Raw genomic sequence first — 18,861 nt, 5'->3', positions numbered from 1 at the left:
TAAATCTCATCTGGCAGCTGCAGAGACATTGCAAGAAGCTCTTTCTTCTAAATAAATGAACAAAGGATAAGAAACACTGGAGGAAACTGAAACTACAGAGATTGGACTTGCAACTGTGAAGATAATGAAGTTTGATTTGTTAAGAGCTGGTGTCAATGCAGATCAAAACATACACCCGTCTGGGAGGGAGGAAATTGTTCACCTCCCCCTTTTTTGACTTTTTAATTTTGATTACTAAAAGATGTGTGTACATTGTTGGCCATCTTAAATATGTTTGAGTAATCCATTTCCCTTCATTACAAATTGGGATGGTGACCATCATTCTCCTCAAAGAAAAAGAGAGAAAGAAGAGAAATGTGCATTAAGGAATCTGGCCACTTACACATTTTGACTTTGCATTGCTACGATATATGGGAAGATATATGGCAATGAAAAGAAAAGAAAAAAGAAAAAATATATATTTTCTTTCTAATAAATAAAAATAATTTAAAATGCTAGAAGCTATACATGACTATTTTAGTATGTTCATTTATAAATGAAATCATTTTCTTTTCCAAAATACATGGAAGCAATATTCAAGGCAAAGAGAAAGATCTGTCTAGATTTATTTTCTTGCAATTCTTGCGTATTCTAGTGTTTCCACCAGTGATTCAGCATGTAAGAGGAAGAAAAATCACGTCACCATTTATGAAGTTTGTCAGGCTTTAAAAAAATAGTTCTGGTCTCCTGGGAGTCAACATTCATCTTCAACTTCTCTGATTGGAGGGATCAGGCTGCTTGTGGATTTATATTGGTTGATCTGGTTAGCCATGTGGGTACTCATGGGCTTGATTTGAATGTTTCTGGGATAGGCATTATCCGGCTCATCTGTAAACCATTTCTTTTCTGCTAAAGGGCAAAATGGATAGAGAACAAGAAGGAGAAATGAGAAGCTTAATTAGTCCTAGGTTGAGCTTTTGGAAAGTTCATTGAAAATGCATAAAGGTAATCAATAGAAGCCGGCAGTGAGTAATTGCTAAGAAATGCAGTGTACAGAAGCCCCCGGAACCTGAACCATGCCTCTCCTTCCTGTAGCAAGTGAAGAACGAAATGAATGTGCTGTTGGGACTGGGAAATACTAAGAGGAGACCGGCCTCAGAGACTATGCTGGAGTGGATGGAAACCATCCCTACTGCAGAGCACCTGGTTCAGAATCTGTTCGTAGTTTAACCTCTTCCTAGCCTTGTCCTGATTTTGTTATGATACGCAGACTCAAAGGCAGTTGTTAACTGTCCCGTTTCTGTCCTGTCTGCATCCCTCTGATGGTCTGGGGAAGGGGGCAGATCTTAAAGGAATCCCACAGGATTTACTGGCCAATGAGAGTGAAAATCAGAAAACTGTTTTAAAAGAGAATTTTGAAGTGGCTTTTATTTAAAGAACGAGAACTCTGTCGGTCTGAAGTCATGGAGGGAGTTGAAGGCAGCAGTATGTCAGCTGACTATAAGAACTCAAGCCATGAGCAGAGATCTCATGGTGGCATGCCACTTTCGCTCTCCCCCACCCCAAGCTAATAACAGAAATGGATGAGAGAGACTGCTGAGTCAGGGCCTTTGGGGGCCTCTGCAGAGGTGCAGCCTCTTAGCTAGCCTGTACTGTTTTCCAGGGTCTAACTCTAATCTATGCCCCTCTCTAGAATTGAAATTTTCTGAAAACTTAGCCATGTGCGCAGATAGGAAGCAAATGGGTAACAGAACATCTAGCTTGGGAGATTGTAGGCTTCATTACAGTGGCTTAAGGAAGGAAGGGGGGGGGGAGGAAAACAGCTTTCAAACACATTCACTGCCCAAGAGAGGATGGTCCCTCCAGATTCCATTTATTTGCTGTGTGTGTGTGTGTGTGTGTGTGTGTACCTGTGCACACAAGAGTGGGTTTGCTTGTGCATGTGTATGCATGTATGTGTGTGTTAGCTCATAAATGTTAAGTATTGTGATTAGTTCATGATCACTCTGCTTTTTTTTCCCCCACCATTTCTGGCTCCATGGCTCCTCAATGCAGCTGCCTCTGGGGCTCGGGGAAAAGCCCAAGGAAGATTTGAGTGCCCAGTCTAGCCCTGAGGACTCTTGCTACCTCTTGTGTGCTTCTCTCTGTGAGCCCTCCTGCCCGAGCTCTCTCACCTATTACAATTAAGTTCACTTTGATTTGAACAGATTGGATGATAGGAATTCATAATGCTACATCCTCACAGTGAAGCTAACTGATTAAGTGCTTTAAATTATTCCCCCTGACAGAATGATAAAGTTACAATCTGTTCTGAGATGATCTACAGCTTGCCAGCCTCCCACTGCTTCTTTCCACGTTCATTTATCTTTTTGTCAAGCAGGGCTTTTTTTTTTTTTTTTCCTTTCCCTGAGCTTCAATTCCATAGATCTCTTAAAGTCATCAGCACATCTGAATTATTAATGAGGCTTTGGAGGCAAGACTCCTGATGGGCTGGTTTAAAAAAAAAAAAAAAGGTTGTATAGAAATCTGGGACTGTGTACACATCAAAATAATTTCAGCTCCATTTAAAAAACCATTTAGTTCAAGTGTGACATAGATGAAGCATTATGCATCTGTGGAAACCAATGTTTTTGTGATCTACGATTAAACTAACCTTTCAGGGAAGAGGAGAGTGTGATGTTATCGTGTTTTAAAAGCATTGCCAGGTCTCTGAAACAATTTCCAACTCCGACTCCTTCAAACGGCTTATGTGCAGAGATGGCGCTCAGAGAGGAGCCTGGTGTTTACGCTGTTTGCCCAAGCTGCCCTTGGCTCTTGGCCGAACAGTTACCCGGAATGATTTTGCTGAAGGGATTTAGTGCTGGGCTGTATGTGCCGGGTAAGAAGAACAAGCCCTACTAATGGAAAGGAGGGTGTGTTTTGGGTGAAAAACCAAACAGTTGAGATTTGCTGAAATTTTTACAACTGCTGCAGAGAATAATTGTTGAGAATTTAGTATTTACAGTTCAATTCAAAGAGGGCATTTTGACCTTTCACCACGGAAAGAGTATCAATTTCCTCCAGCTGCCTGTAAAAAGACAGCATTATTGGCCTCATTTAATCTCTTTTCTCTTTAAATTTCTTGCCCAAAAAAGAAAACTAGGCAGGATAGCCCATGTGGTTTGAGACTGCAGCTTCAAGCAAGGAAAGGGTTGAAGCCAGACACCTCCTCATTGGGAGGTGAGGTTCCTACTGTTCCTGAGAGGACACTGTTTGATTCCAGTGTCTCCTGAGTTCTGAATGCCTATGCTGTGGGAGGCATGGTCAGGCAAGAGGAAATGGAACTAAGAAGATAATCTGGACATTGTCTAAAATGTTTGGGGACAGAGGTATCCCGGACAGTGTCAGAGGAGTTACATTTTCATGGTCATCAGTCACTAAGTTTCTGTGGAATGTCCTTCAGGTAAGATGGGGACAACTTGGCACACAGAATCTTGCCATTTAAAAACAAAGCTGTGCCAATGGATCACTACAAAACCGGACACTCAAAGCAGGACTTCTTACAGGTACTGAAGTGCCTGAGGCAACTCCCCCCCCAATGCTTGGCTTATCTCAGTATTCTCCGTGGCCTTACTTCATACCCGAGACAACTGTGATCTCCAGGGCCCTTCTTGGTACCAGATCAAAAAATCAGAATGCAAAACAAATCAAAACGCCCGTGCTTTGTTCATAAACTTCTGTGGTTGATACAGATGTGACAGCCTCATTCTGACCCGCCAGGGACTTTTGTCATAAGGCAGTTAGAAATAGGGAGGAGGTGACATGTCCCTTTGTCTGGTGAGCAGACGGGTATGACAAAATAAAACTGAGAAAATAACTGGAGGGAAATGTGACTCCCACACTATTGCAAGTGTCACACTGTGAGCCAACTAGGCTGCTATGCACATTCTGGACACACTATGTGAGGGGTGGGGGGCAATGCACCAGCACCAGCTTGTGGGCCAGAGTCAAGTACACATGGATTCTTCATATACTATCTGTTCAGAAAAGGTCATGCAACATATCTTGCTGTCATTCATCCTCTAAACCACAGGGCTGAGAAAATAACCTTCCATTCCTCCTTGGTTCTAGCAATGGCACAGGAATCAGGGACTTACTACACAATCGGCTTCATAGTCAGCCAATAATATTTGCTAAGTTTATTAGTTACTACTATTCGTGATCCGGGCACTGTATCGTAGTGACTAAGCTACAGAGACTTCGGTGTTCTCCATATTCTGTATCTGTCATATGGAGATTCTAATAATCCCAACATCTGGTTTGATCATGAGAGCTCCATGTGTTTACAGCTGTGAGTTGCCAGGCAGAGTCGCTACGATGACTGCCTTAGGCACTAGCTTTCAGGTTAGCATTGATCATGAGTATGGTGTAGGGGTGGGTGGTACCTTCTGAGTGTTGTGTTTGCAAATGGAGTTCTTCAGTGTAGGAGCCAGAAGCAGAGTTCTAGGGTGTATAAACTGGGGGCTAGTCTGAAGAGTGTAGATCGTAGCAACAGAGATGACACAGGAGGATCTTGTGGGTAGTTTTCATCTGGAAGGTGAATGGGAGGAAGGGGCAATATGGTATTATGCTGGGGAGTTCAGGACTGACAGAGTGGGTCCTTGTTTCTGATGCCAGTTTTCCCCTGATGGATGTCCTGCCCCTTGCAAAGCCACCAGCGTCTTCAATTGCTAGTATAAGGAAATGACTGGTTTAGAACAGGCTTTGCACTTTCTACTGGAGGAGAGTAATTAGGGTAAAGAAGGGCTGAACCACCCAAGGCTCCCAAAGCAGAGGGAGAAACCATTGCACTGTGAACACAGGCTCTTGTTGGCTCGGTGGGTGGTCAGCGTGGTGGGCTTTCCATATAACCACTCTGCAGAGATGACTGTGGAAGTGGGGAGCTGGTACACAGTAAAGACGCTTGGGATACCTGGTTCTCTGTAGCACCACAAGTTGAGGCTTTGAGAGCAAAGGCATGAATGAGAAAGATCCCATTTGGAGACAGCAATAGCTACAGAGAGGTCCAGCCTCTAAGGGCAACTTCATGTGGTTTCCTGGATTACATTTTGTGATAGGCAGTGTGGTGAGCTTCCTACGCTTACAAAACCTGATGCCTCCCAGGCAAAACTATGCATCCAGCCTCTTCCTCTTCTACCTCAGCAGAACATAGCCATTCCATAAACATAAGCATAGTTTCTACCAGAGTCTGACAAATTTTCTTTTATCTCATTTCTCTGTAATGAACCACTATGACCCGTCCACCCTTGCATCCAGTCAAATCCTGAGGATACTCTTTCCTCTTAGGTAAGGGGAGTTTCTCCTGCTCACTTCCATGAGGAGGCTCCTTATGGGAGATACTTATCCACCTTGGTGAGAGATGACCATAGCTACTCCCTTATCACATTATGACAAAGCAGGGATTGGCTGATGGAAACTGATGGAGAAATTGATTTGTACCCTGTCTTATCTTCTGCTCCCCAGAAGTTTCTGTAACTTTCTTGCTCTTCAAAGAGCCTGTTGCTATAGGAACCTGGAAGGTTGATATAATTGTCTCTATTGGGATATAGACACCTTTAAGGCATTCCCCATGCTGAAAGACAGTCAGTCAAAGGTTCCTCTGGTCACCTAGGATCTCAATAATGCTGCCAACAGGCATAGTTAGTCTCTCTAGTCCCTAAGCTCACAGGGCTTGTCCTCCTGGTTTAAAAACAGAATCTGGCTCCAAGAGCCTGACACCGGCAAAGCAGCTATGTCAACACCTCGGGCATTAACTGCCAGGTTTCCAAGAATAAACCAAGGGGATTCAGATACATTACAAGATAGTTTGAAATGTAGACATGATTTCAAATATGTATTATGTGTGCCTACTTTAATATCCCAAGTCATAAGCCTTAATTTCATAATGGAATTGGAAACATCTCCAAAATATAGGTGAGACTGGCAAGTGCAAGGGTCTGTTTCAACTGGATTTAAGGACTCCAATAGCAGCTTTTAGGGATGTTGACAATTCCATAGTTATTAGACAGTTGTTGCAAAGCTCTTCCTCCTACTCTCCCAACTCACTTAACACTGACCCTTTCCAAAGCCCGAGCAAAGCAGACTGAATGGCTCCCAAACTGCTTCTCTTCCAGAACTGGGGAAATCACGAAACTCCAAGTTGTGATTCCTATAAAATGTGCGCATTTATCTTTTCACAGTGTTCTCTCATTTTCTAACATCCCATGCTTGCTTCTAGTTTGAGCGAGGGAGAAGGAGGAAAGAGGCAATCTATGAAGAACCCATATGCCTCCTTCCAGAGGAAGCCTTTCTTCTCCTGTAAGAGGAAGTTTGGAGCCAAATGGAAATGGTAGAGGAGAGTCTTCACTGTTTTAAGAGTGTAATATAGAAGTTTCAGCTAGTAAAAGAGAAGTCACCATGATCCCGTTGCCACCAACAGATATATCAGTAGAAACCTCCTACTAATTCTCAATGATCTGTAATTACCCAGTGGGGATTATGTGCCCAAAGTCCAGAGAAAACTCCCAAATGTTATCTCATGTCACAGTCTGTTCCCATTCCAGTCAGTTACAGTCTCATCTACTGGAGCCACTAACCAATTGCATTAAAAAGACACTTTGGATTGGCTTCTGTCTGTCTGAACAGCAGGTGGCAGGAGACACGTGTGAGTTCTGTCCAGACTGAGTCATCAGCCCCTTCAGAACTGGGCATGCGCTTTCAAGTGGACTGGTAAAGTTCAACAGCTTTGACTTTGGTTCCTACTGATCAAACAGGAAAACAGACCAATGCATTTGCCATTAATAACCCTCCTCCTACAGAGGAAAGGAGGGTTGACTATTAACAGAGAAGCACATTTGCCAAATGGAATAGCTGTGAATGTCTTACAGAGACATCTATCGACCGGCATCATTGTTCAATTTGGTGGGTCTTGCCAAGATCAACACAGAGATGTGAACAGACCAGTGGGGGCTGGGTTTGGGCAGTGGTGATGAGGAAAGTGGAAGAAGCTGGGTTTCTCAAAGGGAAAATGCTTTTGGACTTGGGGCAAGGTACCAAGGTGGGCAGGGAGGCCACGTGCAGATTTGAAGGCAAGCCAGATGGAGAGAAGTTACCCCCCAATTACCCGACCCCCAAGAACACCAAAACAAACTCTAAGGGATCTAGCCATAGCAGCAGCACAGCCTCATTGCGCTGAGCAATTGAGAAAGTGGAGGAAGAGAAAGAAGGAAGGGAGAAAGGAAGAGGAGGAGAAAGGGGAGGGATGGAGAAGCAAAACAAAAGAGAACCACAAACAGAACCATTTAAATAAAAATAAACAATAACAGAATAAAATTTTTAACTCCTTTTTTTTTTTAATTTCACAAAAGTTTCACAAGGACAACGTTATAGAAGAAAACCCCCAGCAGTGGCTAGGTCATGCAGAACCATTAATTGTCATACCTTGGCCCATTCTAGTCATCCTTGTTGCACTTTAGAGAGAGAAGTAAGCTATGTGAGTTTTACAATGCTTTCAGACTGTCATATTTCCTGTTGAGCACTTTAACTGGCACACTCTTACAGTTATAAATGTTCTGAGGCCGTAACCTCATAACCTCATTTGCAAAGAATGCATGAAGAACTCTCATGATCCAAAACTAGGGGACACGTGTATATATAGTTATATATATATAAATATATATATATCACATATATATAGTTATATATAAAGAGATAGCTAGATGTCATATATAAATCAAATACATAAGGACAAAAGTCATTTGAAAAAACTACTCCACTCACAGGACTTTTAAATTTACATGTATACAAAGCCTCCCCACCCGTTGCTGGTTGGAATACTACACTGCCTTTGTCTTTGGTGTGTGGGGAGGTGGAGGTTCGGACAGAGCCTCACCATTTCTGTCAGTAAAAGTGCTTGTCAATCACACAGCAAGCAAATCTCCAAAACCATCATGCTGGAGGGGACAGGGAATCAAAAATCTAAACCCAAAATATTCACCATAAAAACACCTTTTTAAAAAGAGATGCTAAAGATATGACAGATTTCCCCTCTCCTTCCTAACTCCTGTTCTATCCATGGATTTCTAAGTATATATCTCAAGTAAGTTCATATGAACCCAAGGCTAGTCTACCCATACCAGAATTTAGATATGGAAAGGTTGGCCAATTCTTTAGAACTCCTATGTTCCTAAAACATAGTTTATATGCATAAAACATCTGATAGTTGCATATTGGGAAAAGGTATCTGTCTGTCTTCCCTCTCTTGCTGACTAACAGTTTTTTTTTAAAAAGAAAGAAAGAGAAATAAAAGAAAAAAATTAACTACTGCAATGTGTTTGGCTCACTGTTCCAGCCTCCTTCCAATCTTGAAATGAAGGGGGAAGATCTCTCCCCTGTCACTCATCTGCCTATAGGAATTGGCTGTATGCTAAAAAGGGTTACCTATACTAGACCTTTCCTGCCAGCCTTCTGCTTTGGGACAGAGCATCATACAGCTGTGCCAGCATTTAAAAGTGGTCGCTAGCTTTTGTCCTTCTTGAGTCAACTGTGCCTCCGTTCTCCTGCACCCTGATTTATCTAGCACGTCAGCTACTACAGAAAAACATTCTCTGCCACGGGATCTGTCTCCTTCCTGCTCCACCATTGCCCCAGCCTGAATTCTACTTGGCATTGGGGCCCTCGTTAGTCAAACAAAGGGGAGTAAAAAAGGTCCCTTGAGAATGCATGGAAAAATACTTGCTCTTTTCTGAGCGTTATTTATTCTGTACATAAGGTAAGTGGTTCACCTTTGAAAGGATGTAAAAGTCCCAGGAAGGCAGTACTTAATGACTTACGTCTGATATTTATGATACATATGGCTTTTCATCCCAAATGTCAAAAGGGGAAGAAAAAAAAAAAACTAGCTATCCCTATGGCAGCATAAGGAGACAGAACAACGCTTTAAGATGTGATCAAACCTCTTTTCAGGCGAATGAAATGACTAATATTTGATGGATCCAGGAGTAGAAACCTGGTTTTCTCTCTGCATTAAAGTTAGAAACATTCACTTAAACACCTGAAAGACACTAGTTCTGAGACAAAAAAGGCTTTGGTGAGTAAGTTTTAAAAATAAAAATCTCTGATGCTCGCTTGCAACAAGCAGTTACTTAGTCATCTTTTGCACACACTTGGAACCCTTTTCAAATGTTTTGTGATGCTTCAGCCCAGAGTGGAAATGATCAATGCATTTTCATTGCTTTTGCTTGCTTGTTTCAAACGACAGTGTGCTAACTTATTGTGTGTGTATAAAAACAGAGAGAGAGAAAAAACCAAACAAAAAAATAAAAATAAAAAGCAAAACCCAAAGCATTCTGATGATCCTGATAAATCAGAATAAACCTGTATGCCTGTCTCACAGGTTGCTTCCTTCTAACCTGTGAACCCCTTCCTGCAGCGAGCTATTTATGTCTGGAGGATGCCTTTGCGTTACTTCCCCCCTAGAACCATAAATAACTTTTGGTCCGTCTGCTTATTTGCTGTTGTGCTCAAGGGTTTTATGGTGGTGAAATAAAAATGACAACCACATGCACACTATCATACATATGCAAAATGTGTAAAAAAAAAAAAAAGAGAAAAGAAAAAAAAAAGAGGGGACTACAGGGAACAGGAAAGTTACTCTGTTGGAATACCAACTGGGAAAATGAGTAGCAAGTACAGTTTCACACACGGGTGCCGGTGGCTACACATATCAAAGCCGCTCTTCCTGAACGTACTTCTGTTTGTCGCGGGACTCCCTGGACTTGGGCCGATTCGGCCGATTTGCTGTGGACGGGATGGAGTGGACGGAGGAGCTCTTCTTACTGGATGACTGTGAGGAGTGGGAGGAATGAGACAGACTGGCCCGGGATTGGCCAGCGTTGTGGTCAAACTGCATCAGGCAGAAGATCAGGTCTGTCGGTACGAGCTCAAACTCGTAGGGGGGATTGGTGATGACGTACCTAGGCAGAGAAAGCAAAGGTACGGCAGTTGAGTCAAGCAGGCACACCACCGGACTCTCCTGTAGTCTAAAAGAGCTAATTCCCTGGCTGCTTCAATCTCTCCGTGGAACTGAATGATGTGCTTGGTCCAAGTCACCTCAATTTGCTCCCACACTAAAGGAAATCTTCATGTTTAACAAAGAAGGCAGCCAGAGGGCCAGGCTATGGTGCCAGGTTAGAGCTGGTAATGGAAACGCTATACCATCATTCATGTGGGCCAAAGGTCACCCAATTGCATTGTAATGCCCATTCTAGAATGTCTTGACAGTCACGGATGCACAGTACAGGGTCTTGGTTCATCATGCCTAGTATCTCTTTAACAATAGCTCCCTAGTTTGAAAGCTTGACACCTGGCCACAATTACAATGATCAGCACCTCAGAAAATGCTGGCTGATGGTCTAGGGATGTAACTCAGTGGTAGAGCTTTTGCCTTGCATGCAAGAGGCCGTGGGTTCAGTCCCTAGCACTGCAAGGAAGGAAGAAAGGAAGGGACAAATGAAGAAATTAAAAACAAAAGGGAAAATGTTCATAACCTGACCCCCTGACCACCTGACTCACAAGCCCCAGGGTACGGCTCAGTAATTTGGTCTTTGGAGACTCTGCAGGTGAGTCTCCTACTTACTGAGCCACAGGAACACATTAGTCTACAACAATTGTTAGCTCTGGCTAAGCACTATAATTCCCAAGCATTAAATATATAAACATTGTTATATAATTGTATACATGCACGCATGCTTTTTCCTCACACACACCTGAAATTACTGTAATCACAGTATTTTTATTTTAACCCCCCAGACGATTATACTCTATAGACCTGAGAAACACCTCTAAGGTCCTCTGTCTTAGCGTATAATACACAAACTCACACGTTTGAGTACTTTTAGGATGCATCCTTAGTGTTTTTCCTGCTATAAGTTTATTAAATTAAAGCATATTAGAGAAAAACCCCACAGAATTAAATACATGAAGGAAAGTAAGTCAGTTACAAAATGTATGACACAGCTCCACACTAGGAGACAAGGAAAGAATTTATGAAACCAGAGCTTGAGATCCTGACTTCTGTAAAGGTAAATGAGTTACTTTACAAAGCACTAATTCTTCCCCCAATGGCTTCACATGTACTATTAGTACTTTGAAAAAAATTTTTTTCCTCACAACTCCTCAGCTCGGTATTGGATTTGATGCAGTGTGTTGAAGGCATGCACACGGATGCACACGGATGCACACGGATGCACACGGAGACGTCGGCCTGCAGGAGACGAGAGGAGGCATTGTGTTCGGGTGAGATGGCGAACACACACTCACCGTTTTGTACACTGGCTGGGGGTGCTGAGGTGGGCGTCTCTCAGCCGGTAAATTCCAAAACAAAGCATGTTATATGTTTTCAGAGCTTTGCAGAACAGATCACCATAACAGCCACCATCCTGGGAGACAACAAAGGGAAGTGAGAGAAACATCCGTTTTTATTTGCCTGGGAATCAAGGTCCAGGGGAGAGAAAGAGGATCTTTTCATCAAAGCTTAATTCCTTGTCTCTGGAGCTGGAGGGTCTAAGTCAGGAGACTGTGGCTGAAGATGTCACTGTGGCTAACAACCTGCACTCAGAATACTTTGACTTTAGGGATCTGAGAGGCATGGGAGCTTCCTCTGGTGTCCCCACAGGTCTGTCCATAGCACAAACAAGCTTCTGCCTTTTCCTCCACCGGAGGTGGGAGGGAGGGGGACAGTGGATGCTCTCGGTTGTATAGCTAGAGATGAAAGGAACCCTACAAAGCAAGGATTCTCTCTCTCCCCCAACTTGGCTGTGTCCACAGAGATGGGACCTGGATGTCAAAACTGCCCAAGTGACAATGAGAATTATTGCAAGAATAAAAGAGACCCCACAAGTCCTATGGTGAGAAGAGGCTTTCGGATAAGGACGGTGTGAAAAGCACAATCTGTAGACCTCAGAGATGTCTGGGGGGATGAGGAGATGGGGGGTGAGATAACTGGGATTCGAGGTACTGACCAGTTCACAACTGCACCCCAAGATCTGGGGCTCGCCTCACAAGGTGAAAATAGTGTTGGTGTCTGGAAATGAGTAAAAAGTTCTGGGCCTCACGCAGACACATGACGCCAGGTGGCTTTTATTTACCAAATGACATGGCACGGTGGATTCATTAGAAACAGAGAGTTTGTATCTGTCTTCGCTATCCCTGGAATTAGGATGATGGGCACCTTATTGGACCACAAAGGTTCTAACATCGTAGGATTGTTGAAAATACTAGTCTGACTCAATTTTATTAGTAAGGAAGAGATGAAGAAAAGAGCCGCTGATTATGGAAGTTCCTTTAAAAATGGCCCCAGATTAATGTAGGTCCTGGTCCACAAGGAGGCATTGGTGTGTTACAAAACAAGACATTCTCCATAATGGGACATTCTGGGCAAGACTATATTTTGTGCAACGGGTACAAATATTGCCAAGACCCATGGTTCCACTCTTTAAACTTCTGCTTCAGGTGAGTTTGGAATAAAAGTTGAGGTGGCACACTTATCCCAATACACAGTATCCAAAGAGTGACTCTCATCCCCTCCACTAAAGGAGGCCTGGGAAAGGGGGGCTGGGTCCAGACTCAGAAATCCTAAAACGAATTAGAGACATCGAGACATTGAGGGTACCAGTCGAGACCCTGTCACTTTGGCTAATGGTTCTGGATATACAAGATGGCGTCGATGCTTCAAAACCCAGCCAGTGCCTGGATGGTACCATGGACAAAATATCTTCAAACAAATATGTATATAGAGACCAGCGACTACACAGAGCTACAGGACTGTGGTGAGATTTATGTAAATCAATTAGAACAGCCATCCGCTGCCCTGTCAGAATCCTCCTCTGTCAGATCGAACATCTTGTGACTAATACAAACCTTTTGAAGACTATTAATTAGTAGACCACAAACTTTTACCAGGACAAAGGTTAAAAATGCCACTAGAAAACATCCAGGGCCTATAGGAAATCTTCTCCCATCCTGCTGTACCGGCTTCTGATATACCCACGGATGAATTTTAAAGTTGTCTCAGTGCATAGTTTTCTTGGTTCTGTGAAACTGTGCAACTTTATGAAACTGCTTCTATGTGGAAACAAGGAGTTTGCAGTATGTAAATATGTGCTCCTTAGCCATGGTCCCTCCAAATGGCTCTAGAATAAACTATCTCTTCTTACCCTTTAAGATGAGGGCTGTAATTTTTGTGTTAACAGTATATGGATATAAAACTATGAAAGTAGGGTTTGGGGCGGAACATCCCCATGCTCAGGTAGAGTCAGAGCTGAGTGGCTGAGTTATCAAGACCCTGCTAAAATGCTTACCAAACTTGGCTGTGTGTGGTTAACACCTGCACCTTTCTTCTCTAGGAAGAAAATATCTGAGGAGGGCAGCATTGTGGGAAATGTCCTCAGCCCATGAGGCCTTGGTGAGAATGCCCTATGCCTCAGTTTCTAGAGAGCAACACATCAAAAATCTGGTAGGTAAATTTGTAGGAATATCTCTGTATAAAGTGTGGGGCCTGGTAAATGAGCCTCCATAAATTCAATCTCTTAAGTCTATTGCAGTGGAAGAGAGAAATGCAGATGCCTAGCTTGTCACCATCTGACACAGTTCATTCCAATCACACTTGCTGCAAATACTGGGTTCGGGTGCTATCTAAGCTGTAGACTCACCCCTAAGTCTGCAAAGGGCCCATCCAACAGGGCTAACTGGGCCACTCGGCAACGGTCCCTGTTGGCCAACGTCTGTGGAGTGCTGTAGCCCCCTCGAAGTGCATTCTCCTCAGCTATGAGAGCCTCGAGCTCTGGTGTGGCTCCTCCTGTCACCAGGGTCCGTATTAGGGTGAGGATATTGTCATTGAAGTATGTCTGGAGAAAAAAAAGGTAGAGGAGAAGTATTCTTAAACCAACACCTGAAAATCACCACAATTGACATCCAAATTACAACTTTTCGTGGTGTCTCCCTTGAAAGATTCTGGCCTGTCTCTTCAAATGATTTTCTGTGGGAAGGGAAAAGACAGCACCTCTAATTGTTTCAGCCTCTTCTCTCCCACTTGGTTCTACTATGGAATCCATACTTAAAAATGTTTTTTAGAGGATTCTTCTTAAAAGGATAATGCTCCCCTGCAGCTGACAGGTATACACACACTACCTCACCTCTGTAAGCCTACACATCAACTCTGACACTGGGGACAAAATGAATGTAGTATGCCTGGGCTGCTATCCAAAGGAGGGCAGCCTCTGAGAGCCTGTCACCCATATGTTAGGGAGCCACCCACAAAAGGCACAACTTGGTTCTGTGGCCAGTGAGATACCAAGAGAATCTAGGATGCTGCACACACTCAAGGATTTGTCTTAGGCTTTGATAATGGCTGAACTCTGAAGGCATTGCCAGTAAACCAGCTGCAGAAATCTATGAGCTGAGTAGCTTAGTGTACATGTCTTGAATTTTTTTTTTTTTCAAATCGCCTCAGCTGTTTGAGGCAAATATAGCTGATTAAAGAACTTTCCCCTGCATGTACATTTCTCTCCCACCTGAAATGTAGCACTCTAGTCTGGAAGAAGGCAATGGGGGCTTTAAATATATATATAAATTAAGGCCTAAGAAAAGACCTTAAAACAGCACAAGTTACCTAGCCGAGTGTGAGAAAATACCAGGTAAAGGTGGAATGTTCCATTTTCCTCCATGAGAAGAAGGCAAAGCATCTAAAGAAAATCAAACCCAACCATGGCTATGGCTTTGAGGATCTTTGTGCCTCGAGGGTGCATTAGAAAAGAGAGGTGTGTTTTATCTGCAACCTTTTTGAGAGTTTACCTGGTAGTGAGTCATGGAGAACAAAGCAGACCAGGATGAGGACTCATCCTGTTCTGTCACTAGCTCTGCATTATCTTGTCCTGGGCATCAGTGTTTACAGTCACTCAAATCAGCATGGCTATTAATGATTGGGTTTATTTGAGCAGAATTCCACACAGGCTTTTAAGTCAAAAAGATATGGCTGGAGGGCCTGGATTTCATGTTCCTTATTGAAACACTCAACCAAAGAGCACAAAGAATTCCAACGGCAAAGAATGCTGGGAAAGTTACACACAGGCTATCCAGCTGACCCTGGTGTGGGCAAGCAGAGATTTAGGACACCCAGAAAAACAGAGGCGTATGGAATGGGTAAGAGCATTGGAGTCTTGGGCACTGCCCTCCTTTGGGTAGCAGCCCAGAGCTGCCCTCCTTTGGGTGGCAGCCCAGTCACTGTATTTTGCCTGTAATGTCAGAGTTAATGCTCGGGCTCACAGAGGCAAGGCAGCATTTGCATACTCACCAGCATAATTTTGGTTTTGTTTTGGTTTTGGTTTTAAGATGAATCCTCTGATTTTTTTTTTTTCAAAATCAGGACCCCATAGTGGAATGAATGCTGTCTTCACTCAGAAGCTGTGGCCTTAGAGAATTCTTGAAATTCTTGGTCTCAGTGTCGTCACACATTAAATTGAATATCAGAGCATCTATATAGGATCCCTGATTCTCGGCACCTGAGAGACTGAGAAACTCAAGGCCCAAGAAGCACTGGTAAATATGTCTGCCCTGATCCCACTGGGGAAGGGACTGTTGTTGGTGACAGAAGACAATCACTCTCATCCCCAGATATTTCTTGACTGTTCTTTCCTGTTGCAGTTTTTGTCCTAGAAGCTGGAAGGCCATTATTGTCCTTTATCCTTGAGCCTCTTACCTCTCAGTCAGCCTTGGTGCCCAAGCTCTCTCTAGACCAGTGGTTCTCAGCCATACTAATTGCTGGGACCCTTTAATTTAGTTGCTTATGTATGGTGACCCCCCCCCCAACTATTAACTTATTTTTGTTGCTACATCATAGCTCTTATTTTGCTACTGTTTTGAATCATAATGTAGATATCCGATATGCAAGCTATCTAACAGGTGACCACTGTAAAAGTCATTGGACACCAAAAGGGCTATGACCCATAGGTTGAGAATCACTGCCCTAGACTAAGGAAGAACACAGACACTGCAGACTACATCCTGGAGACTGATTACATTGATTGAAGACTTATTACATTTCCCCATACTTTCCCTATAGTCTGATACCTCACCCTCTAAAGCAGGGGAATATTTGTTCCAACTGGGACAGCTATAACACCCCCTCCAAGGCTCAGGACATAAGAGAAGGCAGAACTAACATAATCCAGAAAATGGGGAAATACACACCAAAAAAGGGTCTTCTGGACTTGACATAGCCAATGCACTTATTGAGGACAGCTGTGGTAATCTGCATAAGAACTACACAAAACTGGGACAACTAATATTTCAGCATGGATGGGGGGATGAGCCAGTGTGTACCCACCCCTCCTGAAGGAGTGATTAGCAGTTGAAAACTGTTGGACTAAAGGCTATCTATCATTTTTATCAGCAGTGTAGCCACAGGCAAATTTCCTTGCTCTGGAAAATATCCTCCTAGTCAAGCTCGGGCAAGAAACTCTGATTAAACTGAGTGGGACACAGACAAAATGAACATGGAAAGGTAGAAGGTAGAACTTCTGAGACAAAGAGTTTCAGTGGGACAGAGAATTGAGAAGAGGGGGTAGAACTGACTGTAATTCAGTGTGTGAGTGCGTGTGCGTGTGCTTGTGTGTGTGTGTGTGTGTGTGTGTGTGTGTGTGTGTGTGTGTAGCATACATATTGGTGAAAAGAAAAAATATTATAGGGAGCATATAGAATAAATGTTTCCCCCTTCCAATTAGAAGCAAGCAAAATAAATCACTTTCATGACTTCAATTTTTTCAATTTTTTGGTTTGTTTGTTTTTGTTCTTTTTTCTTTATTTTAAAGTTTTTTTATTAGACACTCTCTGTATTTACATTTGAAATGTTATCCCCTTTGTCCACCCTGCTCCCATCCTCTCTTCTCCTCTACTTGTCTTCACGAAGGTGCACTAGCTCCCAATCCCCCTCTCCACCTCAGTGCCTTGGCTTCCCCTACATTGGGAAAATGTGTCCTCTCTGGACCAAACGCCTCTTTAGTGACTTCAACCTGAAACTGCACTGGAGGTTCCAGCTAGTTTGAAAGAAATAAAAGACATTCACAATGAAAAGGAATAGAGATTATCTGCATTTACAGGTGGATCGGCACTGTATAAAGAAAGTCCCAAGGAACACAAATGATCGTAAGTAATAAAAAAGAGTTCTGTAAGATTTCAGGGTACAAAAGTCAACCTGCAATTGTACAAAACTTTTTTCCTGTGTATCTTCAATAAACAAGAAAAAATTAAGAAAAAAATGCTTAGGAAGAGATTTGTTCAAGGAGTTCAGGGGCTGGTGTACTGAAATTTATAAAAATTACAGAAGATATGAATAAAATCCAAATAAATGGAAAGATATTCTATGTTCAAGATTGGAAGATAAAGTTAGAATAACAACAAAGCCCGTAAACGTGATGCAGTTCCAGAACATTCCTATCAGCGTCAGAGACCATTTTTTAGGAAAAATACTAAAGTGAGTTCTAAATTTTATATGGACATAAATGTTATATCAATCATATAAAAGGCAACTATAAATAAACTTGAAGGAGTCCCAACCTCTGATTTCAACATATGCTACAAACACTGGCATGATGTCCCACATGCAGGTCAGTGGAGCAGAAGGGGACACCTAGAAATAAATACATAGACCTGCTGTCAACTGACTTCCTTTCCTTTTTTGTTTAAAAAATTGCTTTTTTTATTTTTTAATAATTTATTTAATGTATGTGAGTACACTGTAGCTATCTTCAGACATACCAAAAGCGAGTATGAGATTACATTACAGATGGTTGGAAGCCACCATGTGGTTGGTGGGAATTAAACTCAGGACCTCTGGAAAAAGTCTTAACTGCTGAGCCATCTCTCTTCAGCTCCCATTAACTGATTTTCAATGAGGATATCAAGAAGCTTTATTAAAGAAAGAATAATCTATTAAATAAACAGTATTGCAACAACTGAGCATCAAAATGCAGAAAAAATGCTGGACCTACTCCTCATACTATGTATAAAACTTAACATGAATCAAAGACCTAAATGTTTCAGCTAAAACCATAGCATACTTAGAAGAAATAATAGTGGTAAATCCTCAATTTTCACTTTAATAATTAAAATCATAGGCTGGATACTTGATAATTTGTATCCTGTAATATTTTAAACATGCTTGGGGGGGTAAGTAGAAAGTGAAAATTTTCTGTGGAATTAGAGAAAATATTGGAGAAGAGTGTATCTTATAAGGGTGTAATATCAAGGGTTTAAAAATCCCCTAATAACAGAAGAACCAAAAGGCAATACATTTGAAAAAGAGAAAAAGGATGAGGCCTCAAAACAAGAGAGACAAGTGAACAAAAAATCTAGTGACCCAAGATTAGTAACCACAGGGCAACACAAGTCGAAATGATAGTAAGAGATTGTCTTGACCCAGTGCAATCGCTGGGATAAATAGGAGACAAATAAATAGCAAGAACTTGTGAGGATGTAGAGAAATGAAAGTCCTTCCAAACTTCCAGTAGGAATGTAAGTAGTCTAACTGTCGGAGAGCAGTCTTGAAATTCTTTAGTGGGTGAACTTGGAGTTATCATAAAATCCAGAAACTCTAACTATGCCCAAGAGAAGTGCAATACACATCAGAACAAAACCACAGACAAAGAGATTCATAATGGCATCATTCATAGACAAAAGGACTGGAAACAAAATGGCATCCAGTTAGTGAATGCATCACCAAGTCCTGTAACCATGAAATCAATACTATCTGTGAGTCAAAAGAAGTCAAGTACAAATACATGCTACAACATGAAGAACCATAAAAATAAA

General features: G+C 42.3%; 1 protein-coding gene across 11 annotated transcripts in view; it reads right to left on the bottom strand.

The window, feature by feature from the left end:
* Positions 1–580: 580 nt before the first annotated feature.
* The window catches only part of KCNMA1 (potassium calcium-activated channel subfamily M alpha 1), a 666,778-nt gene continuing 648,497 nt past the window's right edge, over positions 581–18,861 (bottom strand). For 7 of the 11 annotated variants that reach the window (XM_080926069.1, XM_080926073.1, XM_080926074.1 and 4 more), the window contains 4 exons: positions 13,707–13,901; positions 11,317–11,435; positions 9,747–9,971; positions 761–888 (listed from right to left, as the gene is read on the bottom strand). In XM_080926069.1, coding sequence (XP_080782195.1) covers positions 864–888; positions 9,747–9,971; positions 11,317–11,435; positions 13,707–13,901 — 564 coding nt within the window. In that variant the 3' untranslated portion in view covers positions 761–863. Of the gene's footprint in view, positions 889–7,348; positions 9,972–11,316; positions 11,436–13,706; positions 13,902–18,861 lie in introns of those variants that run through there. The other 4 variants (XM_080926078.1, XM_080926079.1, XM_080926070.1 and 1 more) reach the window with 2 other exon arrangements.

Source organism: Micromys minutus, assembly GCF_963924665.1.
Source record: "Micromys minutus genome assembly, chromosome: 12".
NCBI lineage: Eukaryota > Metazoa > Chordata > Mammalia > Rodentia > Muridae > Micromys > Micromys minutus.
This window is presented reverse-complemented; position numbering and strand designations above follow the sequence as displayed.